Here is a 26542-nt window from a genome sequence, read left to right as displayed (position 1 = left end):
AGACCTTTGTGGGGAAGCTGTGGCTTATGGCCAGTACGAATGCCCAGGGCCTCTGGGTTTTGTCCTTTCTGACATTTTACATTTATCTTTCCTTTGTACTGATTGAAAGAATGAACATCTTTAATAGTCCTTTCCACTATCACTCTTGAATTTTCTGGCTTAAAGTACATATCTTTTTAAGAATTTTCAAGAGATTGAAACTTTATTGTTCAGTGAGTGATTAAGTTGAAAATAACAGATTCTTAAGTGATAGTTATAAATCATTTTAACTAATACATGACAGAAAGATTTGGCTGTTTCTGGTTAGAAATCAAGATTTACTGTTGACTCTTCAGGCCATTTTATCAGAGGACACATCTAGAGATGGTCAGGGAAATTTCTAGTGTGAACAAAAGGTATACTGGTGAGAGAGAGGCTGAACTAGCTGAAGAAGGAAAATGCTAGACATGGGCAGAGTTTGTAGAAATAAGGCAAGGGAGGAAAAGGAGGAGAATGTTGCAAATTGGGAGGCAGAGGGAATTGAACTACCAACTAGAAGGCCCATTAGGCAGATAGGAATCTGAGGAATACTTATAATATGATATTATACAATAATGCTAGTGTTATTCTTGAATGGAAATATAGGAACATAAATGGAAAACCATTCTCTCTAAAATTGGAAATAAATGGTTATTTATCCATACTGGAAAAGAATTATAATAGCAAGTATGAAATGAGCAGTAATGTACATATTTGAAGATGGTTTCAGATTCTGTATAAATGATTAACATTATAAATTCTTTTTAATTTTCCATATTAACTTTTTCTTTTTCCCACTATTACATGCTAGAGGGATTCTCAGACAAAATGTTTTATTTTTCTTAGATAAATCTCTTTCCTCACAAAGAAAATGACCTGACTCCAGTGTTAAGAAATATAGGAGTGCCTGGGTGGCTCAGTTGATTGAACGTCTGACTCTTGGTTTTGGCGTGGGTGGTGATCCTTGGGGTCTGAGATAGAGCCCTGATTTGGGGTCTCTGGTTGGCAGGGAATCTGCTTGGAGAGTCTTTTCCCTCTGCCTGTCCCCTCACTTGCACATACACGTGCTCTCTCTTGCTCTCTCTCTTTCAAATGAATAAACAAATCTTTAAAAAAAAGAAAAAAAGAAATATAATTGACCACAATAGTAGCAGTATAGACCCTTTATAATTTTCTTTAGCAAAACATAAATTCTGTCTGTAGTTTTAGGTTCTTAAAAATCCACAAATATGTGAAGATACTTAAAGGTTGAATTCTTATTTTGTAAATGTGGTTGATAAATTTGGGGGTTTATTTTGGAAGAATCTCTTAAAATAAGAGAAAACGTATTTATTTGTTAAGTTATCATATTTTGATCTGTCATAGTGTGGACTTTGGAAGAAAGATATAAATTATGTCTCTATTTATTGTTTTAACATTGTGTTAATGTTTGAAGACAATCTTGAGTATTGCAGTAACTAGTCAACATCTATTTTATTGATTGCCTGCTATATACCAGGAACTCTTTAAGGTACTAGAGAATATTATGGTCAACAAGATGTAGTCTCCATGCTCACGTTTGGCCTGAGAAGAAAGACAATAAGCATGTAAATAACCAAAGATAACTTCAGATCATGCAATGAATAAATAAGAGAGGGTAATGGGATAAAGAGCTGGGGAAAGAAAGCTACAGCATTTAGCAATCAGGGAGGGTCTGAAGAAGGGACATTTGAACTAAAGCCAGAATAATGGGAAAGAGGTTCATAAAATTCTGGGTGCAGAGCTTTCCAGATAGAGGAAAAGCCAGTATAAGCCCTGAAAATGGAATGAACCTATCATTTTCAAGGTATAGAAAGAGAACTGGGGGATAGTCGGAGACTAAGTAAGTGAGGCCTTAGGAAAAGAACTGATTTCAGTAGATTGGTAAATCTCTTTGTCTTACACAGACTTAAATTTTACTTTAAAAAAAAAATTAAGAGCTTATTTCCTCTAGGAGTCTGCATACTTTGTAAAGGGCTAGGTATTAAATATTTTTGGCCCTGTAGGCCACACAGTCTGTCTGAAATGCAACTCTCTCATTTTAACACAAAGCAGTCATTGACAATATACACACAAATGGATGTGTCTATGTTCCAATAAAACTTCATTAATAAAAACGAGAAAAAGGAGGAGGGCTGTAGTTTGCCATCCCTGCTATAGAGCTTAAAAACCATTGTTGTCATGAGTCTGCCCAAATTTTGAATTTGATGCCTTAATCCCAACGGTGACAAGTGTAATGTTTATTTGAAGTTTCTTAAGTGCTTGGCTTGTGTTTTTCATAAAAGGTTTGGTGGAGAAAGTTGAAGGCTACTCTACAAATCATGATAACCTAGTTAAAGTCTACTGGATTTTTGAGGAATTGAGATTAGTAAAAGCAAATTAGTTAAAAAGAAATAAAAAGTGATTTGTAGGAACTTGAGAGGGAAATGTATTAGAATAGCTGAGCCTTCAAAATATTGGAATGGGTGTTGAGAAAAAGTTATTATCAAGTTTAGAATATTAGGAGACTTGAGATGATTTAGATATTATTCTCTCTGATTTCAGGAAAATAGATGTATTTTTCCCATGATTCTTTTATGAAGAACAATATTTATAATTCAGGTAAAAGGAGTATAGATAACATAATTGATCAGGTTCTTAAGTAATCTCATCAGTCATTCAGATTTTGTATACACATTATACTTTATTTCCCCAAACACTTTTCTTCCTAATTTCCATAACACTAAGCTCTGTCAGAAGCTGAAGTGCTATAAAAAGTTTGATTGTGGGGGCACCTGGGTGGCTCAGTGGGTTAAGCCTCTGCCTTCAGCTCAGGTCGTGATCCCAGGGTTCTGGGATTGAGCCCTGCATCGGGCTCTCTGCTCGGCAGGGAGCCTGCTTTCCCCTTTCCCTCTCTGCCGCCTCTCTGCCTACTTGTGATCTGTCTGTCAAATAAATAAATAAAATCTTAAAAAAATAATAAAGTAAAATGAGTCAGCAATAGAAAGCAAAGCTTGGTAATAGGTAATAGTAGGATTGGAGTGCTAATAGAGTTGCTCACCTAGCATTACTTTCTCTATCCTATGTTGTCTCTTTTGGAAGGCATTGCCAGAAGCCATGTACTGGTAATTTTATCTTTAAAAAAAAGGAATATCTTCATGTTTGGAGCAGGAGGTGGGGCGATTGCCTTGTGTGCCCCTCGTAAGCCCAGCCTCCTAATGCCTCCTCTCTAATACAGAATACCAAGGCAGGATACCTAAAAATCCTTACTTAAAATGACCTTACAGTTCTGCCTTTGCAGATCCTTTACATCCTGTATGTGAAATTTGTTCCTTGTTCTTGGCAATTGGTGTAGGTTTGGAAATGTAGGAATCAAGTTGCAGAAATGAAGAAATATCTGTTGTGTTGCTGTTCCTTAGTATGTATATGTTGAAACTTGAAGTAAAATGGTAAATATTCAGAAGAACTTTCTGAACTTGCTTGAGTGATTGAAAAGAATTTTTCCTTTATCTGAAAGTTTGGAATTTTAGCCTTTCAAGTAGTTGTTTTTCTCTGCTATTAGTTAAATGTATATTGCAAATATCTGGGTTTTTTGGTTGTATGTAGTTGGGTGTTTTGGTTGTATGAAGTGATTAACTAGTAGTTAACATCAGTTTTGTATGTGTAATTTCCCAGGAAAACTCAGTGGTCTCTATGAGACCAACCAGATCCTTGTCCAAAATTGTGATGATAGCTTTCGGTGAGAGCCCACTTATTCCAAACACTAGCTGCACTAATAATTTCTGTTCACTTCTTAATCACCCTCAAATGCATATTTCCCTTAAGGCTTCTTCTGAGAGCTATAGAATTTCTCCATTAGGTGAATTTCCAAAAAAATGAAACTTTGTAGAGAAAGTCTTAGTTTGACTCTTGATAATTAATTCTTACTTCCAATCATTTGTACTACACAAAACAAAAGAAAATTATTGTTTGTTTTGCTACATAGCTTTTCCAATATCACTTTTGCTTTCTCTTTGAAAACATCTTGAGTTTTGATTTTTTTTTTTTTTTTGGACCGTCTCTAAGGGATTGGCCATTATCAGAGCTCAAGACTGATAACATGAGGATGTAATTACTCAGTGGCTTGTGATAAAATTATTTAGCTATTATTTCCCATGGGCTTGGAAGGAGAAGTGAAAAAGTACTGTTTATTAGCCTCATGAACATCTTGTGTTTTTTTCCCCCTAGAGAAAGTAAGAAAGCAAATTAATGTTTCAGATATTTTACTCTGTTCAACCTGGGATAATACACACATTGTGTAGTCCACATTTTTTAATCATAATATATTTTTACTTGACTTCTTTTAGGATGCATTAAGAAGTTGTTTAAAAGGAGTTTCTGTTGGTAACTGAGGAGAAAGATATTCTTTGCCCAACTATTCTGTGTCATTTATCACTAATGGCTTAATTTCCCACCATCAGTGTTAACTTTTGAACTTAACATTTAAAGAAAGTGGGTCCAATAAAGGCCATTTTTTCAGTATAGATTACAGATAATTATTATGAATTATCTTGGTGTCAGATTTTAACCAGTTTATTCCCAAGTAGCTTTGTTTAGGGTCATGTAAAAATTTGAAGAAAAATGTATAGTATACAAATGTTTTTTCTTCACATTTTATTAAAAGTTTAATATAATTTTTGGCAATATTTTCACCACACTCCCTGATTTGTTTCCACTTTGAAGTAGTAAAATTCTTGATAGAATATGCTTTTTTTTTTTTTTTTTTTTTTTTTTTTTTTTTTTTTAGAATATGCTTTTTAAGAGGCCTTTCTAAAAAAAAAAAATACACTTTGGCCTTACCAGGGCAGTCAGACAGAATATTAGATCAAAGGTTCAGTTGTCATGGTTGAGGAAGAAGGAGCTACTTAGTGCTGACACTTCAACATCATTCTTTTACTTTATCTCTAACTTGGTCAGCTTTCCCTTGAACTTGAAATGCTGACTTTTTGAAAACTGGGGTCAATGATGACAATATTTGAGTTTCAGATTAGCACCACTTTAATTATGGTTTTCTTCTCCTGACTGAAAGATATATGTTCAATTCCAGAAATTTGAAAAGAAACAAGCTTCACTCGCTCTTTAAGTGACTCCCTTTTCTCCATTTCTGTTTAAGAAATGCAACAAAATCTTATCTAGCGTAAGCTTTCATTATTAGCAGAATTTTTTAGGACTAGCAGATTTGCTAAAAGGAAAAAATATAAGAAGTTTTGATTTTTGTTAACTTTGTTACTACTTCTGTGTATCTGTATGTGAGAGAAAATTCTTTCGTAAATATTGAAAGTTGATAATAAACTAATTATATCAAATGGTGCTTAATAATCTTGGCTCTGAAGGATCCACAGCTTGTGTACTGTCCTTCCTATATATTAGGTTGCATAGTAAGCATGTTTATCAATAAGTTATGTAGGTGACTATAGACATAGGGATTTTTTGTTATCTAGGTGTAGATCTGTAGATTACTGATTCTGTTTTCTTTTTAAAGTGAAAGATAGCATAACTATGGGGAAAATACAAAACCTTGCAAGACTCTTAGTGCCTTATCCTACTGCCGAAGTAGAGTCCTTCATTTCAGTTTATCATTTCAGTTACTACAATAAGAATGATTATACTTACAGTTTTTCTTTTTTTCCTAGATTCATCCTCTGGATGTCTACAGGCCTCAAGTCATCAGGGTGCAATAGATGTTTATGTCAGCCAACTAGGGAAAGTGGAGTTGAAATCCCATGAAGGTTAGCCAAGTGGAATGTTTTGATATATGGTCTATAGAAGGTTTATGTAAAAACATCCAGGAAAGAGATGGTCAGGTTATTTTATCTATACTGATATCATGAGTTCAAGAAAATTTTCTTCTGATAAAACTCAATTTAAAGACTGATGGTGGGGGGCTCAGTTGGTTAAGTAACTGGCCTTCAGCTCAGGTCATGATCCTGGGGGACAGAGCCCTGCATTAGGCTCCTTGCTCAGTGGTGTATCTGTTTCTCTTTTACTCTCTGCCCCCCCCACCACGTTCTCTCTCTCTCTCTCTCTCTCTTTCTGTCTTTCTCAAATGAATAAATAAAATCTTTTAAAAAATAAAATGGAATAGGGGTGCCTGGGTGGCTCATTGGTTAAAGCCTCTGCCTTCGGTTCAGGTCATGATCCCAGGGTCCTGGGATCGAGCCCCACATCGGTCTCTCTGCTTGGTGGGGAGCCTGCTTCCTCCTCTCTCTCTGCTTGCCTCTCTGCCTACTTGTGATCTCTGTCTGTCAAATAAATAAATAAAATCTTTAAAAAAATAAATAAATAAAATAAAATGGAATAAAGACTGACCAGAAATGACACCTGGCTGGCTCACTTGGTGGAACATGCAACTCTTCTTTTGTTTGTTTTTTGTTTATTTGTTTTTCTTACATACCCTCCCCAATGTCCATAACCCCACCACCCTCTCCCAGCCACCCTTCCCCCAGCAACCCTTAGTTTGTTTTGTGAGATTAAGAGTCACTTATGGCATGTCTCCCTCCCGATCCCATCTTGTTTCATTTATTCTTTTCCTATCTCCCAAACCCCCCATGTTGCATCTCCACTTCCTCAAATCAGGGAGATCATATGATAGTTGTCTTTCTCTGACTGACTTATTTCGCTAAGCATTATACCCTCTAGTTCCATCCACGTCGTCACAAAAGGCAAGATTTCATTTCTTTTGATGGCTGCATAGTATTCCATTGTGTGTGTGTGTGTGTATATATATATATACACACACACACACACACACACACACACACCACTTCTTCTTTATCCATTCATCTTTTGATGGACATCTAGGTTCTTTCCATAGTTTGGCTATTGTGGACATTGCTGCTATAAACATTCGGGTGCACGTGCCCCTTCGGATCACTACGTTTGTATCGTTAGGGTAAATACCCAGTAGTGCCATTGCTGGGTCATAGGGTAGTTCTATTTTCAACTTTTTGAGGAACCTCCATGTTCTTTTCCAGAGTGGTTGCACCAGCTTGCATTCCCACCAACAGTGTAGGAGGGTTCCCCTTTCTCCGCATCTTCGCCAGCATCAGTCATTTCCTGACTTGTTAATTTTAGCCATTCTGATGTGTGAGGTGGTATCTCATTGTGGTTTTGATTTGTATTTCCCTGATGCCGAGTGATGTGGAGCATTTTTCATGTGTCTGTTGGCCACTGGATGTCTTCTTTGCAGAAATGTCTGTTCATGTCCTCTGCCCATTTCTTGATTGGATTATTTGTTCTTTGGGTGTTGAGTTTGCTAACCTCCTTATAGATTTTGGATACTAGCCCTTTATCTGATATGTTGTTTGCAAATATCTTCTCCCATTCTGTCAGTTGTCTTTTGGTTTTGTTAACTGTTTCCTTTGTTGTGCAAAAGCTTTTGATCTTGATGAAGTCCCAATAGTTCATTTTTGCCCTTGCTTCTGTTGCCTTTGGCGATGTTCCTAGGAAGAAGTTGCTGCGGCGATGTCAAAGAGGTTGCTGCCTGTGTTCTCCTCAAGGATTTTGATGGATTCCTTTCTCACATTGAGGTCCTTCATACATCTTGAGTCTATTTTCGTGGGAACATGCAACTCTTGATCTTGGGGTTGTGAATTTGAGCCCCACATTGGGTGTAGAGATTGCTTAAAAATAAATTCTTTAAAAAGAGAAAAAGAAAAGAATAATAAAGACTGACTGAAATACTGGCCCTCTAGACCAATGATTTTTGAAACTTTTGGAACAGATGGCCATAAAAACTATCGTTCCCTTTGTAGTTCAAACAAAAATGTTAGAAAATATTGACTGTTACTGTGGAATTATTTAGTGTTACTGTTTGGGTTTTTCAGTTTGGTTTTATGTCTGAAATAGAATATTCTTTGGAGGGAAAATGCTCCCGTACATTCTTTTGGAGGCTTTTCTACCATCCTGTAGTCAGATCTTCTTGAGCCATCACACTAGAGTAATTCTTTGCAATGTATGATCCTGAAAAAAAGGTGTCATCAGGAAGGTCCTCTAAAGTCATTGTTGACTTAATCTCTTAAAGTAGTAAGTCTTATTATGACGTGTTTTTTCTATAATCTTATTTCTGTTACAAATAATTTATTCTAAGAATTCAAGTATTTCATTAGAACTAATACACTTTTTAGTCATATGAAGACTGAATATTTGTCTGGGTGTACATGGTGGCAAGTGGCTTGGATACTTGGAGTAGCTTAGCCTTAGGGACTGAAGTGACCTGGGTGCAGAAAGCTAAGAAATGTAGCTGTTTAAAAAAAGTTTTAAATAAAATCTAGAAGATCTGCATATTAGCCAGAACAGGGCTATATATGTATAACAAGGAATACTTCCTTACAGAAACCTGCTGTTGGCAATTTCTTGGTTATGTTGATTTAATACTCCTTTGTCCAACAAGGCTCTCTTGTCAGAGTGTCAGAATGAAACTGCAAACACAGAGGCCTTAAACAGAAGTTTTTTTGCTGATACACAGAAGTGATTTGATTTCTCAATATTGCATTTTTTTCTTTTAAAATAGGATAATATTGTGTTCTCACTGGATTCCTGAAAGCTTCAGTAATGCCATTTAGGGTATATTGTAATTGCCATAAAAGTCATATATTCTCTTATTATGAAGGCCCTAAGAGAAAAAATGTAAACCATTACTAATTTACTATAACTAGTAACAGAGTACAAAGTTTTCAATAAGTAGCTCTTATATGAAAATTATTTCCTGTTTTGTATGGATGGACAAAAAAATAAAATAAGACAAAAATCATTGTTAATCTTCATCAACTTAAAATATTTTTGAGCATTATTTGGGATCTTGTTCCAGTAATCTTGAAATAGGATATGATGTTGCAAGAGTTGATTAAGTTTATAATTTTTTGGTTTTTCCTATTTGGACTGGCATGAAGCTTAAAGATAACGGAAAACAAAAATTTCTGTCTTACTTCAGGTCTTTTAATTCTAACTATACTTAGGAATAGTAACTTTTTAAAAGAGTAATGGAAAATTGTTCAGGATTCTGTTGCTTAATGGTTGTAAAGACATCTAGAATCCTTTCCAGCTCTGCCCCTGTCTTGCTGTAGGGTTTGGGAGCCAACCACTTGCATCTCTTAGATGTTCTCTATTTTGCCATGTGAAAAAGAATGTTGCATGCTTGTTTTCTCTCTTCTTATGAGTTAACTTATTAATTCTTTCAAAAAGGCTGTGTTTAGGCTTAACAGTCAGACCTGCATCTGAGTACTGACTCTTCCATTTAAAATTTGTCCGTGATGAAACCAATGATCTTAATATAGTATGCCTTCAATAAATGGTACGGTTAGTATTAGTTCACATTTTAATTTAAAAAATGGTATTGGTGTCAGTAACCATCAAAATAGTTTATGAAGTGAAAGAGGTTGAAAATGTAACAAGAGCTCTCCTTTCTAAAAAAGATAAAGATGGGACATTTGGGAAAGTTTTCAAATCATGGGAATTCTTCTTTCACAGATAGTAATGGAGTTTTGATAGTGATGACTTGTTTTTCAAGAATGTGGAGAGAGATGAGGGAAGAAGTAGTTGCAATGCTTAACATTTTAAAGCTCTCATAGATTTAACATCTCTTTTTCATTTAAGAACAGAAAAAAGTACTCATAAAATTAACCACATTTGATGTATTTAGAGATAAAAAGTGCTACAGAAAAGTTTTAAAAATCTATTTTTTTTCTACTTTTTAAAGTATGTTTGGTAGAAAAGCATGCATCTTCTATTCATTCTGAAATTTTCTAGGTTTTTTTCCCCCTTAGTCCCTCAAACCTGTTATAGGGACTCTCCTGTCAGTAGTTTACATTTAAAATCGGAAAAGCAATTTGTTTTATAAATAAAATAACCCAGTTGCAGTGATATGCTTTGTTTCCCACCCCACCTTTTTGGGGGTTAATTATGAGAGTTTATCAGTTTCACCCTAGACTTTCTGGCTCCAGGTAGAAAGATGGAGAAGATAAGAAATTAGAGAAATTTAGGCTGATGATAACCAAACTAAGAGACAAACAATGACCCATAAATAAGTCCATTTTAAAAGGAATCTTTACAATATTCACAATGAAAGTCGTCCTGACCACCTTTGTCTGCAGAGGAAATGGGCTTAATGCTCTATGGCCAGAGCCTTTTACTTGATTTGATATATGAGAAACAGAGTGAAACAGGAGTGTGTTGGTGAGTTTGCCCTGCAACCTATGTAGTTGTTTTAGAAAATTATTTATTTGCTAATGGAGTACTTTTTCTTATTTCCTCCTTTAAAAGCTTAAATTTCTACAAGATTGTAGTGGAAATGAACTTGAACGTCTTGTCTCAGGCACCTAAAAGACTAATCCATTGAAAAGAAACATTAGTTGAAATTCATATGTTCCCTTTTTTAATTATCGTTATTTTCCACCACCACCCCTCCCTCCCCAGTGCACACATACAAGGTACAACTGAAAGCACAAGAGCTTAGGATTCTAGTTGTGTCACAGTGATCAGGGAAATCACAACTCCTATAATATGATGAGGGAGCAGTGTGTGGAATACCACAGTGGTTAAGAGCATGGGCTCTTGTCACTGAAGTGAAGCTAGATTCCAACACTAGTGCTAGTGGGAACTTGAGCAAGTTCTCATTTTAAAATTGGGATTCTAATAATACCTCATAAAGTTGATATGTAGATAAGAGATCATCTCAGCTGTCTTGGTCTCAGTAAATGCTCAATTAATGGTAGACATTGTCTACAAAGTTTACTACTCACTTTTCTGATATTGGATAAGCTGACTAGGGCTATTTGCCGAACAAGTTCACAATATTCTAATGACTCATGCCCTTGGCAAAAGTTAATGTGAATGCCTTGGAAGTAAGGAAAAGGCACTGCTGTTTATGTTCTTTTAAAGTTTTGTTTTTGTTTTTTGTTTTTTTCCATTAGAGAGAGACTGAAAGCGAGCACAATCGGGGGTAGGGTCAGAGGGAGAGGGAAGAAGCAGATTCCCAGCTGAGCAGGGAACCTGATGTGGGGCTCAATCCCAGGACCCCAGGATCATGACCTGAGCTGAAGGCAGATGCTTAACCGACTGAGCCATCCAGGTGCCCTGTACTGCTGGGTAAATAAAGTGTGCTAAAGAGTTAAAGACAGTGTTCCAGGAGCATTGCTCCTCTTTCAATCATTTTTCAAATAGCCCCTGGTACTTTTCATTTTCTTGCATTAATAAACTTTTTAAAATTTATTATAGGCTCTATTCTTGTCAAGGTTGCATCTTCTCTTCAAGCTCATTTACAGTTATCAGGAAGAGAGGTTGATGTGAACTCAGAAGTCCATGTTCAAGAAATGACTGAAGTTCATAAAGATGATGCTGTAATAATTACTGGTAAGGATAACACATTTTATTATGTGAGATGAATCATCATTATCCATACATAGGTAGAAATATGGTATGCTTTACTGCAGTTTTACTCTTTTATTCCTTTCCATTGTCACATTTTGGTGTTTGACACTCTTTTCTTCCAACTGCATATCAGTAAGTAGCACAATGCAGGCATTTAGTTTAAAACACTCCCTAGATGACATTGGATAAAATCAGTTTAAAAAATTTTCTATCTCCAGGAGATGTTTGCACACCCATGTTCACAGCAGCATTACTCACAGTAGCCAAAAGGTAAAAGCAACCCAAATGTCTATTGATAGATGAATGGATAAGTGAAATGTGGTATATACATAAAGTGGAATATTATTTAGCCTTAAAAAGGAAGGAAATCTTGTCACAAGATGAAACATGGATGAACCTTCAGGACATCATGCTAAGTGAAATAAACCAGTCACAAAAAGACAAATAGTGTATGATTCCTCTTATATGTGATATCTAAAGTAGTCAGATTTATAGAAACAGAAAGCAGGGGAAGGGGAGAATGGGAAGTTATTCAAAGAGTAACGTTTCAGCTTTGCAAGATGAAAAAGTTCTGGAGATCTGTTGTACAGTGATGTGAGTATACTTAACACTACTGAACTGTAAATTAAAAATGATTGAGATGGTATGTTTTATGTATTTTTTTACTATGATTAAAAAATTTTTAAGACCATAATTTTTTTTTCTGGTATAGCTGCTTTCTAACTCTTGGCCTTAAATATCATCTAAATATATATGTATAACAAGACTCAAAGTTAACTTTGTATGATTGGAATAAACACAAATTTGGTTTGGTATTATACACATTATAAACTTGCTTTTTTAATACAACAAATTCTCAGTCCCAGAAATATGAATGGCTTTTGCACATTTTTTCTGATTACCTCTGGCTGCACTGTTGGCTGATACTACTTTTTAAAATATTTATTGTATACATATACATACTAAATATATGTACACAATACCCCCCCAAAAAAGGTGGAGGGAATTAATGCTGGTGAAGTTTTCCTTCAGATCTTACCAGAATGGCATTGAAAAGGACATTGAAAATGTGTGTGGTGGTAATGGTGGTGCCAATGAAGTGTCTTCATGAGATCAGTTTCATTTTCAAATACAGGCATGCCTCAAAGATCTTGTGCGTTCTGATCCACACCACTGCAAAGAAGCAACTCAAATGAATATTTTCAGTTTCCTAGTACATATAAAAGCTACATTTATACTACGCTGTAGTCTGTTAAAGTGTACAGTAGCACTGTGTCTAAAAAAACAATGCAGATACCTTAATTAAAAATGCTTTGTTGCAAAAAAAAATGCTAATCATCATCTGAGCTTTTGGTGAGTCATAATCTTTTTGCTTGGATGTTGATGGCTGGTGACTGGTAAAGGTTGCTGAAGGTTGAAAGTTGTAGCTATGGCAATTTCTTAAGATAAAACAGTAGTGAAGTTTGCAGCATTGATTCTTCCTTTCACAAATGATGTATAATGCTGTTTGATAGCATTTACACACAGAACTTTCAGAATTAGAATCAATCCTCTCGAATTCTGCTGCTGCTTTATCAAGTAAGTTTGTGTAATATTCTAAATTCTTTGTTGTCATTCCCACAGTCTTTATAACATCTTCGCCAGGAATGGATTCTTTCTTGAGAAACCACTTTGTCCATAAAAAGCAACTCTTCATCCATTAAAATTTTATCTTGAGATTGCAGCAGTTCAGTCACAGCTTCGGACTCTACTTCTGCTTCTGTTTCTTTTCCTCTTTCTAGTACATTTGCATTTACTTCCCCCACCAAAGTCTTGAACCCTTCAAAGTCATCCATGAATCAGCTTCTTCCAAACTCCTGCTAATATTGATACTTTAACTCTTTCCATGAATCATGAATGTTCTTAATGACAACTAGGGTAATTAATCCTTTTCAGAAGGTTTTTAATTTATTTTGCCCATACGCTTCAGAGAAATCACTTTCTATTGCAGCTATAGCTTTATGAAATGTATTTCTAAATTAATAAGACTAGAAAGTTGAAATGACTCCTTGATCCATATGCTGCAGGATGGATCTTGTGTTAGCAGGCACAAGAACATTAATCTCATTGTACATCTCATCAGAGCTCTTAGGTGACCGCTGCATTGTCAATGAGCAGTCATATTTTGAAAGGAATCTTTTTTTTCTTGAACACTAGGTCTAAACAGTGGACTTAAAATATTTAGTAAACCATGTTGTAAGCAGATGAGCTATCATCCAGGTTTTGATGTTCCATTGATTGAGCCCAGTCAGAGTAGGTTTAGCATAATTTTTAAGAGCCCTAGGATTTCCAGAGTGGTAAATCAGCATTGGCTTCAACTTAAAGTTACCAGCTGGATTAACCTCTATCAGGAGAGTCAGCCTGTCCTTTGAAGTTTTGAAGCCAGGCATGGACTTCTCTCTAGCTATGAAATTCCTAGGTGGCATCTTCCTCCAATATAAGGCATTTGTATACATTGAAAATTGGTTGTTTAATGTATCACCTTCATTAATGATCTTACATAGATCTTCTGGATAATTTGCTGCAGCTTCTGCATTAGCCCCTTGTGCTTCACCCTGCACTCTTATATTATGGAGACAGCTTCTTTCCTTAAACGTCACGAACCAGCCTCTACTAGCATCAAACCTTTTTCATTCACCTTTCTCACCTCAGCATTCATAGACTTGAAGTGTGTTAGGGCCTTGCTCTGGATTAGGCTTTGGCTTAAGGGAATGTTGTGGTTGGTTGGATCTTCTATCCAGACTGTTAAAACTTTCTCCATATCAGTAATAAGGCTGTTTAACTTTCTTATGATTTGTGTGTTCACTGGTCATACTTTCAGTTTTCCTTCAAGAACTTTTCTTTTGCATTCACAACTTGGCTAACATTTTGGCACAGGACACCTAGCTTTCTGCCTGTCTTGGCTTTGGACAAGGCTTCCTCACTAAGCTTAATCATTTTTAGCTTTTGATTTAAAGTAAGAGGTATGTGACTCTTCTTTTCACTTAAACACTTGGAGACTATTGTAGGATTATTAATTGGCATAATATTGTTGTGTCTCAGGAAATAGGGAGGTCTAAGGAGAGAGAGAGATGGGGGACTGACCAGTCCATGGAGTAGTCAGAACATACACATTTATCAATTAAGTTTGCGATCTTGTATTGGTGCCATTTATGGTGCTTCAAAACAGTCACTTTAGTAAAATCAAGGACCACTGATCACAGATCATCATGACACATGTAATAATAATGAAAAAGTTTAAAATATGGTGAGAATTACCAAATATGACACACAGACACAAAGTAAACAACTGCAGGGTTGCCACAGACCTTCAGTTTATGAAAAATGCAGTGTCTACAAAGCACGAGAAAGCAAAGTGCAATAAAGCAAGGTATACCTTTATTCATTTTGTATGTCATAAAAGTTTAAAAAGTAATTTGTTAAAAATCATAGAATCTTAACAAAAAGCGTAACACGTAGCAAAAAATAAGACCTGTACACATACCCACCCTCAAATGTCACTCAGTGGCTAATAGGTAGACTCTTAGTGACATAGTGAAAATTTGATGAAAATGTAACTGTATTAAATGTAGTAAGAATCAACTTCTTGTGATCTAATCTCTTGATTTTAGTAAGGAGGCAATAGAGTTACCTTTTTTGGTCCCCATAATCTACAGCAATAATGTAAATTTGTTTAATAATGTTCTGAATGATAACATAATCAAATTATTTTGTGTATATTAAGAATTTTTGAATTAGAAATTTAAGTTACTTTGTCATTTTTTTATTGTTACTCGTAGAATCTTGTGCCTTCCTGAAATTTAGATTTAGTTTTAATTCAGTTTTAAAGCCTTATTTTCAACACTTCAGCCATTAAGAAAAAACCTCATTAAATTCTTTAAAAATACTTACTAGTCCCGTCACTGGATAAAATCAGTACCTGCAGACCTGATCTCTTTTTTTCTTACCCATTCTTATTCCACTCAGCCAGTACCACCTCAAGCATAATATATTTAAAAACAAACATCATCTTTCCTTTGCATAGCCCCTGCTTCTGTCTTCTCTATTTTCCTTTATTTGGTCAGTCACTCAACAAACTTTTATTAATTATTGAGCCAGAAACTAGGAATGAAAGGTATCCTCTGAGAAGGTTACATCCTAGTAAGGCAAGACAAATCAGTGAACATAGTAAAGTGGAATGAATGTATTAAATGTATGTATACGGTAGAGTGAAAGCACGTGACACATCTAAATTAGACTAGCATTGTGAGTTTGAGTAAGTGAGAGAAGTGCAGCATAGCTAGAGTACAGAGAGTAGGGAAAGTGGCTTAAAGGAAGGCTGGAAACTTTGGGAGGGGTCAGATCATATAGGACTGATTTGGATTTTATACTAAGTGCATTGCAAAGACATCAAAAGGTTTTCATCTGGGTTTATACAACCAAATCTGTGCATTACAAACGTGCACTAAATTTTGAGTGGAGAAAGATTGTAAGGGACAATGGTGAGTGAAGGAAAAGCTAATTAGCATGTCACTGCAGTAAGTCAGGAGAAAGAGGTCAGTGGCCTGGACTCCGCTGCAAGCTGTCTTAAAATCAACAAACAAACATATAAGCCTTCAATAAATTTTGGTTGCGGAAATAGGTAATTGGATGCTGTGAGAAAGATAGATGCTTACTTTATTGTTTATTATGAGGCTTCTCAAAGTATTTGTTTTCTAGTCCCTCCTTCCTTCCTAAACCAGGAAGGCCCAAGTTGCAAAATGAAGTTTATTTCCTGCCCACAGTGTAAGAATGTAGGGACTAATCATCAGAATTTTTTTGTAGAGTACCACATGACATACTATTAGCCCCAGTTGTATCTATAGATTGTCTCTCATTATTAGTTTAAATCCATTAGAGTAATTGTGCAGAGGGATCTCAGATAAAAACAGAGCAGTTCCTTTGGAGAGAGCTGTGTGAACAAGTGACTGAGTTTATAGAAGCTTTCATATTTCATTTTAATTCTAAAACTGTTTGGTGCCCAGAAGGCCGCAGACCTTATTTATCAAGTGGATGGAATAATTTTTTTCAAAGTTTATTTGACAGAGATCACAAGTAGGCAGAGGGGCAGGCAAAGAGAGAGAAGGGGAAGCACGCTCCCCGCTGAGGAGAGCCCGATGCAGGGCTGGATCCCAGGACCTCGAGACCATGACCTGAGCCAAGGGCAGAGGCCTAACCCACTGAGCCACCCAGGCGCCCCTGGATGGAATAATTTGAGAGGCCTTTTTCAAGAAAATCAGGGCAAATTGCTTTTTCTGTGAAGATTTCCAACATGAAACCCAATTTTGGAAATAATGAGCAGCTTTATATGTGAGTTGTTATTATAGGCAGCTGAGCTCAGCTCATCTGGGCCTTCCTTACAGAGCCTGTGAGGCATAGAAACAGAAATACCCTCACTGCTAAAAAGTCTGGATTGTATCTGTAGCATGACTTTTGCATGATTTCTGCAAGAAACCATGCCCGTAAAAATTAGTCCCTAGGGCTCAGGCTTCCCACAGGGTTTGATGTGTCAGCCCTGTAATTTTATTTGATTTCCTGCTTCATGGTTTCCTTCGTTTTTGCTGTCACTAATAACTGTACATTGTACAATTCTTAAAGTGATTTATAAGTATTACATGCTATTCGGAGGTCAAAAGAAAGCCCAGGACTCTCAGGCTGAAACATTTATGTACTTGAAAAGCTGTGCACAGTGTATATCCTTTGGAGTGCATTTTTTAATCCTTATAAGATCCTTGATTCCAAGTTTTGTGCTCTACCCATTTATAGCAAATTTAATGAGTGGTGAGTGGCTTAGGTAACATATTTCTTAGAAGAAATTGTCTTCTCTGTTAGGTTTTAGTCTTGGTTCATCAACTTAGATATGAAACCTCACTGTGAGCCCAAAACTGCATGCAGTACAAAATCCTTTTGTCTTAAAGCCCCCAGTTTAGATGTTAGAGAGTATTAGAGATGAAGCATGTCACCAGCCAAATGATGTTTGCCCTTGTCTGCTTAGTAGAAGAGGTGATACTACTGTGTTCTCTTTATTTTAGTCAGACTGGAAATGTAAAGCATATTAAAAAATGAATTCATTTGGAATTAGACAACCAAGTCAAAAGAGAGTTCTGAGCTCGTTTTTAAGCCAGAGAGTTATACAGTTAAGGGTATTGTGATTTACAATGGAAAACTGGTGCATGGATTGGAAAAGAGGGTGAAATGGTACTAAGCCCCCAGAATGCCTCTTTTAAGATCTAATGACAGTGTTTTCCCTCCAAATGGGGAAAAAAACCTAATTTTTTGATATGACTCATAGAAATAATTCTTTTTTTAGAGCACACTGAAGTTAGAGTTTTCTCCAAGCTTATAGCACATGGATTTGTCAGTTACGTAAATGTGCTTTAAGATGACATGGAAGAAATTCAGTAAGAGAATGAAGAGTGCTATAGGCTTATGGCTGTCTACTTAAAAATACTTTGACAGGGAGCTAATGTGGAAAAACTGCCTTCAGATTGTTTGTGCTTTTAATGTGTTTTTGTTTCCCCATCATTTTTTAAAGTGTAAGATACTGAGAGTGTCATAGGTAATTAGACATCAACTTTGTTAATGTTTACCAAAAAGACCAGGTTTTGTTTCTTTTCATCTGCAAACATTACCTGTAAGGATAGACAGTAAATATGTTAAACGTTGCAGGCTACATATAAAAAAAAATATGTTTTTTTTATAACCCTTTAAAAATGTAAAAGTCATTCTTAACTCTTATGCCATAAAAGCAGACCTCAGGCCAGATTCAGCCTGTGGGCTATAATTTCTTACCGTCTAGACTAGAGATTAAAGTGCAGGCCCTAATCTTAGAGCATATGAATCCTGTTTGTAATGCCTGGGGATTTTGTTTGTTTTTGTTTTTGTATCGTAGTCATTTAAGAAATACCGAACGACAGCCAAATCTTATCCTGAATGATCTCTTCCCAGGTATGAGGAAAAAATGATTTATGCCCATAAAATTGTGATTATATAAGATTTAAGAAACAGTGCAACCATAGAAGATATATACTGTGGCAAATAAAAACACAAAATGTTCAGCATCACTAGCCATTAGTGAGTGAAGTGCAAATTAAAACCAGAATGAGATACTACCTATTAGAATGGGTAAAATAAAAAATACTGATAATACTAAATGCTGGCAAGTATGTGGAAAGATTGGATTTCTCCTACATTGCTGTTAGGAATGTAAAATGATATACCTACTCTAAAATTCAGTCTGGCAATTTGTTGAAAAACTAAACATAAAACTACCATGTGACCCAACAATTACACTCCTAGACATTTGTCTTGGACAAATGAAACTTAAAGTTTCACATAAAAACCTGTACACAAATATTTGTAGCTTTATTTGTAATACCCAAAACAAGAAATGATGAGAATACCCTTCTGTTAGTAAATGGTTACACAGACTATATAGTATGTCTATATAATGGAATACTATTCAACAATAAAAAGGAATGATACAAGTGTGCCTGGGTCTGCGTCTGCCTTCAGGTCAGGTCATGATCCCGGGGTCCTGGGATTGGCCCTACACCCGCCCTCTGCTCTGTGAGGAGCCTGCGTCTCCCTTTTCCTCTGCCTGCTGCTCCCCCTGCTTGTGTTCACTTGCTCGCTCTCTGTCAAATAAATAAATAAAATCTTAAAAAAAAAAGAATGATCTATTGATAAATACAACTTGGATGGAACTAAAGGGCAGCATGCTGAGTGAAAAAAGCCAGTCTCAAAATGTTATACACTGTATGATTCCATTTATATAACATTTTTAGAGTGACAGTATTACAGAAATTGAGACCAGACAGGTAGCTTCCAAAGGTTAGGGAAGGAGACAGAGGATAAGACTATAAAGAGACGTCACAAAGGACACTTGCTTTGTGGTGATAGAACAGTTCCATATCTTGATTATAATGATGTTGTAAATCTATAAGGATAAGACTATAAAGAGACGTCACAAAGGACACTTGCTTTGTGGTGATAGAACAGTTCTATATCTTGATTATAATGATGTCATAAATCTATACATGTGATAAAATGTCATAACAGTAAACACAAAAAGTGAGTGTATGCAAAAAAATGATGAAATCTGAGTAAGGTCTGTAGTCTGATTAATTGTACTTTGCCAACCAATTACCTGGTTTTGGTAATACATTATGATTATGAGACCATTGGGAGAACTGGGTTAATGGGTGCTCAGGACCTCTGTGAACTATTTTTGCAACTTGTTATGAGTCTTTATTATTTCAAAATAAGAAGTTAGTGTAATAGAGGGAATGAGAGAGGGGAAGACAATGAGGAGAGGGAGAAAGAGAAGAAAGAAACAGTGGAGGTTTCCAGTCAAGAAGTGGAATAAAACTGGTAAGAAATACAAATCAGTGGACTGATTTACCCTTTTATCTAAAACAACAACATTTGGAATTAGACAACAAAATTTTGTAAACATAAAAAAAGCACGAGTAAACAGTTTCTAAGACATTATATATCAGGCAAGGAGAGAAAGTGATCACTGAGGGATGGGAAATAAACAAAATGAGCCCCTGCCTACTCCCTCGAGAGTCTCCAGGCTGTGGTACACAGGGAGAGGGAACCACTGTGGAACCCAGCAGACTCCCAGAGTTGAGGAGACCATGATGAGAGTCCAGACCAAGATGGTGAAGTTCATAGGACAAAGTACCAGAAGGAAAAGAACCTTGGTGTTTGCACCAGTGCAAGAACACTGCGAGACTGGAAAAAAACGTAACTTTCAGGGCATTGGGTAGAACACTTAAGTTGTTAGAGACAGTTATCCCTAGACTGAACATTTCTCTAGAATTGCCTAACAAATCACTAAAGCAAGAGATAAAAGGCTTAAACTGTTTCCAAGTAATTTAACTGCATCCCTGAACCAAGCTCAAGATTTTACAATATCTGGCATTCAAAGATGATGAGACATGCAAAAAGGCAAGAAAATATAACCCAAAATAAAGGGAATATCAGTTGAAATCCATCCAGAACAGATACAGATGTCTGAATTAGTAGAGAAGGAAAATAAGAGAGTTATTATAACTGTATTCTACCTGTTAGAATATAGCATAAAGTTAACTAAAGATGAAGACATGAAAGATTTAAAAAAGACCAAAATTGGATTTCTAGAAATGGAAACTGCAATGTCTGAACTGAAAAATACAGTGGATGGGATTAAACAAAAGATTTGAGGAACAGTCTTTCTGAGAATTTCTTGGGCAAAACGGATTGGCTACTTGCTCAAAACCTAGAGTACTGTTGACTTTGTTATTATTCCAGGTAATTGAGAGAAAATATAAATGATGGGAACCATTAAAACTAGCTCAAAAATATTTTCTTGTCGGTAATGACTTGTTAAGATGCCTGGAGTTACATTTTTGTCAAGGGGAGACTGTAAACAGTTATTGAATGTTGACAACATTAAAACATTTGGTTATAGAATTATGTGTGGCTAGAGGTTTTATTTGTGAAGAGTATGCATTAAAATAATAAAATTTCATGTTTCATAGGTGTATGATTTACTTTCCTAGCCATTTGGTAAACTTTTTGAGGATATTATCATGTCTTTGTACATCTTTTGAGTGTAAAGATATAAACTACTTTAGCATGGTGCTTCCCAATAGTGGGTGGTCAGTAGTGTATAAAAATGTAAAAGAAGGAATCCTCCAACCGTGAACATTGAAGTTAAATATGCTGCTAATAAGGGAGCACGAAAATTATCTTTCTGAACCAAATGTTTAAATAAAGTCTGTTATAAGGATTGGGAGAGGGAGGTGGAGTTTCAGAACAAGGGAGGGAAAAGGAGAAGCTCACCTTAGCCAAGAAGCTTTTTAAGCCTATTTTTAAACCAGAGAATTAAATTCTGCAAAGTACTACTTAGAGACCTGTCTTTGTGCACAGCTAGTGCTGATTAGATCGGGTATATTTGGGGTTAAATGATGATTAATGCTTCTCAACTAGGAATTAGGGGGAAAATAAATAAAAGAACTTGGAAATTCATATATTTATATAGTTGGATTTGGACAGGGCAGAGTTAGAGAGCAAACACTGGAGTTTAAAAACATGTTCTGAGGGGTGCCTGGGTGGCACAGTCGATTAAGCGTCCAGCTCTTGGTTTCAGTTCAGGTTATGATCTCAGGGTCCTAAGATTGAGCCCCACATCAGGCTCTGTGCTCAGCACAGGGTCTGCTTCAGATTCTCTCTCTTCCTCTTCCTCTACCCATGCTGCTCGTGCATGGGTCTCTTAAATACATAAATAAATAAATAAAGTATTTTTAAAGACACCCAAAACCATGTCCTGAAAACAAACTTTTCCCCCCACTTAATGGAAGCCAAACTATATAGAGATAAGGTAGTCACTTCCCATTTTTGCCAAATACAACGTTATCCTTGGCAAAGGGAATTAAATTTACTTAATTTGTTTTGTTGTTTTCTGCAACTGCAAGTTCCAATATGTGTTGCAAGATTTTTGTAGGAGGGAATTTATAAACTTTACAGATTAGAAGTAGAGTCTCCACAGATTCAGGCCAACCAAAGTATGAAGATCTTTGGGTAAATTACTTTTAGGCAAAATAGGGAAAGCCTATTTTCAAGCAACCTAAATGGAATTGTATAAACTGTCTTTCTTTTTGAGTATTGTCTCTAGGCTAAAATTGCTGTGTGTTCATTTTGTTAGTAGCAGTAGCATTATGTACAGTATAAGGGCCAAGGGCAGGCTGCCCCAAGATGGACTACTTTGGGATCAAGATTATTTCAAGTTAAAGGTAATCAAAACCTAGCAGAATGCGGGTAAAGCTGTCTGCCTCCTCCTCAACTGCATAAATTTACATTGGAAAGGAGAGTCTGAGCCAGCAAGAGAGCTATTAACAGAGACTCCCCTTTACCTAAGAAATTTACCTGCATAATGGGGCAACTTTTGTTTCTCAAAACATCTCCTTTCACTTTCCTGCTAATGGTCTTCTCCCCTTTGTATCAGGCCTATCCCTCTCCTTAGCTTATATAAACTTCATATTGCCTCATTGTCTTTGGGATTTCATGTCTGTGTGGATTCCTCATATGTACACCTATTAAATTTGATTTTTTCCTGTAAATCTGTCTCATATCAGTTTGGCTCTAAGTCCAGCTAGAAGAACCCTAGGGCAGGGGAAGGTCTTCCACCCTTAGAGTAGCCTCTACTGCTCCAAAAGGAAATGAATAGATTGGCCTTTCTTTCCATAAGCAAGAAAAGCATGACTCCGGACGCAATGAATAAGTGTATTAAGGAAAAAAATCTTAAATAGTTGGGAAAACCTTACTGTTGTGTATACTTTGCTATTGATGCCAAATGGTGTGAAAAAATAATAAAGTTGGGGCACCTGGGTGGCTCAGTCGGTTAAGCGGCTACCTTCAGGTCAGGTCATGATCCCAGGGTCCTGGTATCAAGCCTCCCATCAGGCTCCCTGCTCAGCAGAGAGCCTGCTTCTCCCTCTCCCTCTGCCTGCTGCTCTGCCTACTTGTGCTCTCTGTCTCTCAAATAAATAAATATTTTTAAAAAATAATAATAGTAATAAGTTAGAGCAATCAATGCTTAGGATTTCCAGTTCTTCCCTCTACATTTATTTGAATTACTAGGAAAAAAATTCTGTGTTATAGAAAAACTCTTGGGTGCAGGTACCTCGAAATTGTGACCTACCAAATGCAGCACAGGCACAAAAAAGACATTTAAATTGACAAAGCTGAACCCCTTAATAACGAAGAGTTAGAAGAAAAAAAGAAGCTCCCATGAAATAACAAAATTCAACTAGGTAAATTTGAAAATCTAAGTGGCTTTATTAAACAATTTATGAATTGGGCAGCACCTCACCTAGCAAGTAGAGAGGCATACCAAGAAGTTGTACAAAATGGAAGGTTTTTCCAGAGGAGAATGGGGGCAAGAAAGTTATTAGCAAAAGAAAAAGATTGTTCCACGCTAGGCCCTTTCTAGGTTGAAAAAGCAAAGTGGTCTTATTATTCAAATGACCTCGTCTTCCTCTGGGATGGAGGGATGGAAAGGGCCCTTGTGGCAAACTCATTGGCACTGACTGAAAAATTCCTGATGGACCAGCAAAGACTACATTTCTGAGGGAGTTTGAAACTGCAATTAGATTTTGTATTAAACACCTGTTTGGGAACTTGGCCTAAGTGACACCATTTGGGCTTGGGATGGTTTTTTGTTCTTTAGGGGGTTTTGGTGTGTGTGTGGGGGGGGGTGTTTGTTGTTGTTGTTGTTGTTCTTGTTTTACATTTCTAATACATGGATTTACCAAAAGGAATGAGATTTAACCAGTTTACTGAGAAGTAGAATAACAATAGTATATAATAATAATATAGAGTAATAGTTCTAAAGCAGAGAATACATAAATAATTCTAATACATTGAAATAGAGCAAGAGAAGTGGAAAGAAAAACTCCAGAGGAAGTAATTGGATACTTGAAAGATGCAATTAACTCTAAAACATAGATGAGATTATGACTCAGATGAAAGGAGAGGCAAGAACTCAGAGAAGAATTTGTATCAAAGAAGCACTTGACAGGAAGACTGGATGGTACAAAGCACCTTTTCATCAGCTAGGAACATCACATGGTACTAACAAAGGAAAAAACTATACTAAAGGAAAGAATTGTTTCCTGATTTTTGTGCTTGGAGTCAGCAAAGAAAATGTGTATGAAGAATTGAGACAGTATATTCACAAGTCTTTTCAGTTCAGATTTGACTGGTCTCTTAAATCCAGAATGGCAATGGAGCTTAAGAGGGCATATAACACCTTAATTACCTTGATCGAAAGAAAAAAACATGGAACTAGAAGAGAGATGGGAAATGAACCAGGTGAGCTCTATGCCTGCTACAGCATATTACCTGGAGGGAGTTTCCATGGTGCGGGGCAGGAAGGGGTAATACAGACAGAGTCCAGCAGACTCCTGACAAGGAAGAGACTAAGTATCTGGGGAGACCAGGACTGCTAGATTTCCCAAGAGAGAAATCGAGAGGAGGGAGCTGCACAGGGTGCCTGAGAGCATTCAGCAAAGTACTGATCAGCATGTGTGTCAGGAAACTACCTGATACCTGCCAGAGTGTGAATGAACCTCAAAATGATTATGCTGAGTGAAAGCACCTAGACTTTATATATACATACATACATGTATATATGTATATGGTTATGTGTATGTGTGTATATATATACACACAGATACACACACACACACACACACATATATATATACATGGTTTTATTCCATTCATTAAAATTTTAGAAAATGCGACTAATCTGTAGTGACACAAAGTTTAGATCAGTGTTTAGGATGTTGGGGGGGACGGACTGTCTGGAGGTGACAGGCAGGGAAGGGACAGGAGGAAGAGATGACAAAGGAGTACGAGGCAACTTGTAGGAGTGATGGATATAATCATTATTTTGATTGAAGAGATAGTTTCACAGAGTTTTACATATGTCAGACCTTACCGTATTGCATATGTTAAGCACTTAGAGTTTGTCAGTTGTACTTAAACCTCTTTAAAACCGGCATACCAAAAAGACCCACCAAAATCCAAAAACAAATAAAGAGTAGCTTCCCTTTCAGTTGTTCTGAGAGAATGAAAAGAGGGAACAAGCCCAGGTAACCTCTTTGCAACTCTCCCAACTCAGATTATCTTTTCTAAGACTTTTGCTGTTACAAAGTATTTTTCAGTTTCAGAGATGTGTGGTTAGGATCTATGTAGTCAAATACTGCTCTTGCCAATGAAGATATAACTATGCAATTTTGTGTTTCAGGGCTCGTGAATCAAGCAAGCAAACATGAAAAATGGATTAAGGCTGATGCCCCAGAAGGCACTGTAAATCTTAGAAGTCAAAGCTGGTTTCAGTCCCTAAAACTATAGGACTGAGAATGGTTTGAATTGTATTTATAATTCTTAGCAATGATTAGCAGATCTGTGATTACAAAAATGCAAACACCACAGTTCATATAAATGCTGAAAACAATAAATTGGAATGAATACTGGTGAATTGTCTTGTGGGGGCCTTTTCAAAATTTGTATTTAGCTATTATATTTGTTTCCTATTGCTCTGTAATGAAATTACCACAAACTTACCGTCTTAAAGTCACACTTACTTTTAGCTCACAGTTCTGTAGGTCAAGAGACCTGCATGGCTAGGTTCTCTGCTCAGGGTGGACAGGGCTGGACTCGGCATTACCCAGGCTGTGTTCTCATCTAGATGCTCTGGGCGGGGAAGTCTACTTTCAAGCCTGTTTATATTGGCAAGATCCAGTTCCCTCTGACTACTACTGAGGTCTCTGTTTTCTTGCTGTCCATCAGTGATCTCTCTAAGCATGTACAGGCCATTTGCATTCCTTCTCATGTGGCCCTCTCCATCTTTAAGCCAGCAATGATGCATTAGGATGTTTCTGGTACTTTGTATGTCTGACCTCTTCTGCAGCCAGCTGGAGAAACTGCTTTTAAGGACTTGACTTGATTTGATCAAGCCTGCCCAGAATAATCTTTGTTTTGCTGTATAATGTAACATAATCATGGGAGTGCTATCTCCTCATATTTATAATTTCCGTTTAGACTCAGGAGAAAGAGATTATACAAAGGCATAGGTAATGGGGAGAAGTTGTCTTAGAATGTCTTGCACCACAGCTCTTGTAACATGTTTGCTACTTAGAGCCTCTTATGACAGTGTAAATTTAAGCTGTGAATAAAAACATCTAAAATGTGATGCATTTGCTACTGATTTCTTTTTCTTTTCTTTCTTTCTTTCTTTTTTTTTTTTTTTTGGTGTAATTTAAGATATAATGCATTGGGAAGAGGAGAAACATTCAGCGATTTTTCACAATGAAGATTGATTTTCACTTTTAACAAGTGTACTGTATAAAGTTATTTCCTGAATTCTCTTTCAAACCTTTCTTGTTTACTTCTGGGACATTTAACTTATTTAAGACTGAATAGTCCTATCTTTTGGATTATGTCTTTTATGATTAGGATAAATCAGTTCTTAAACAATGCTTTCTAATAAACTTTCTCAAATACTATG

At 36.4% G+C, this 26542-nt stretch overlaps 1 protein-coding gene across 2 annotated transcripts in view; it reads left to right on the top strand.

The window, feature by feature from the left end:
* The window catches only part of FAM185A (family with sequence similarity 185 member A), a 59998-nt gene extending 33456 nt beyond the window's left edge, over nucleotides 1–26542 (top strand). The window contains exons 6-8 of one of the 2 annotated variants that reach the window (XM_080817958.1): nucleotides 5688–5783; nucleotides 11269–11403; nucleotides 25280–26542. In XM_080817958.1, the coding sequence (XP_080674084.1) occupies nucleotides 5688–5783; nucleotides 11269–11403; nucleotides 25280–25386 (338 nt within the window). In that variant the 3' untranslated portion in view covers nucleotides 25387–26542. The remainder of the gene's footprint in view (nucleotides 1–5687; nucleotides 5784–11268; nucleotides 11404–25279) is intronic. The other variant, XM_080817959.1, reaches the window with a different exon arrangement.

Source organism: Martes martes (assembly GCF_963455335.1).
Source record: "Martes martes genome assembly, chromosome: 11".
Taxonomy (NCBI): domain Eukaryota; kingdom Metazoa; phylum Chordata; class Mammalia; order Carnivora; family Mustelidae; genus Martes; species Martes martes.
Note: the sequence above shows the minus strand (reverse complement) of the source record. Positions and strands in the feature narration are given on the sequence as shown.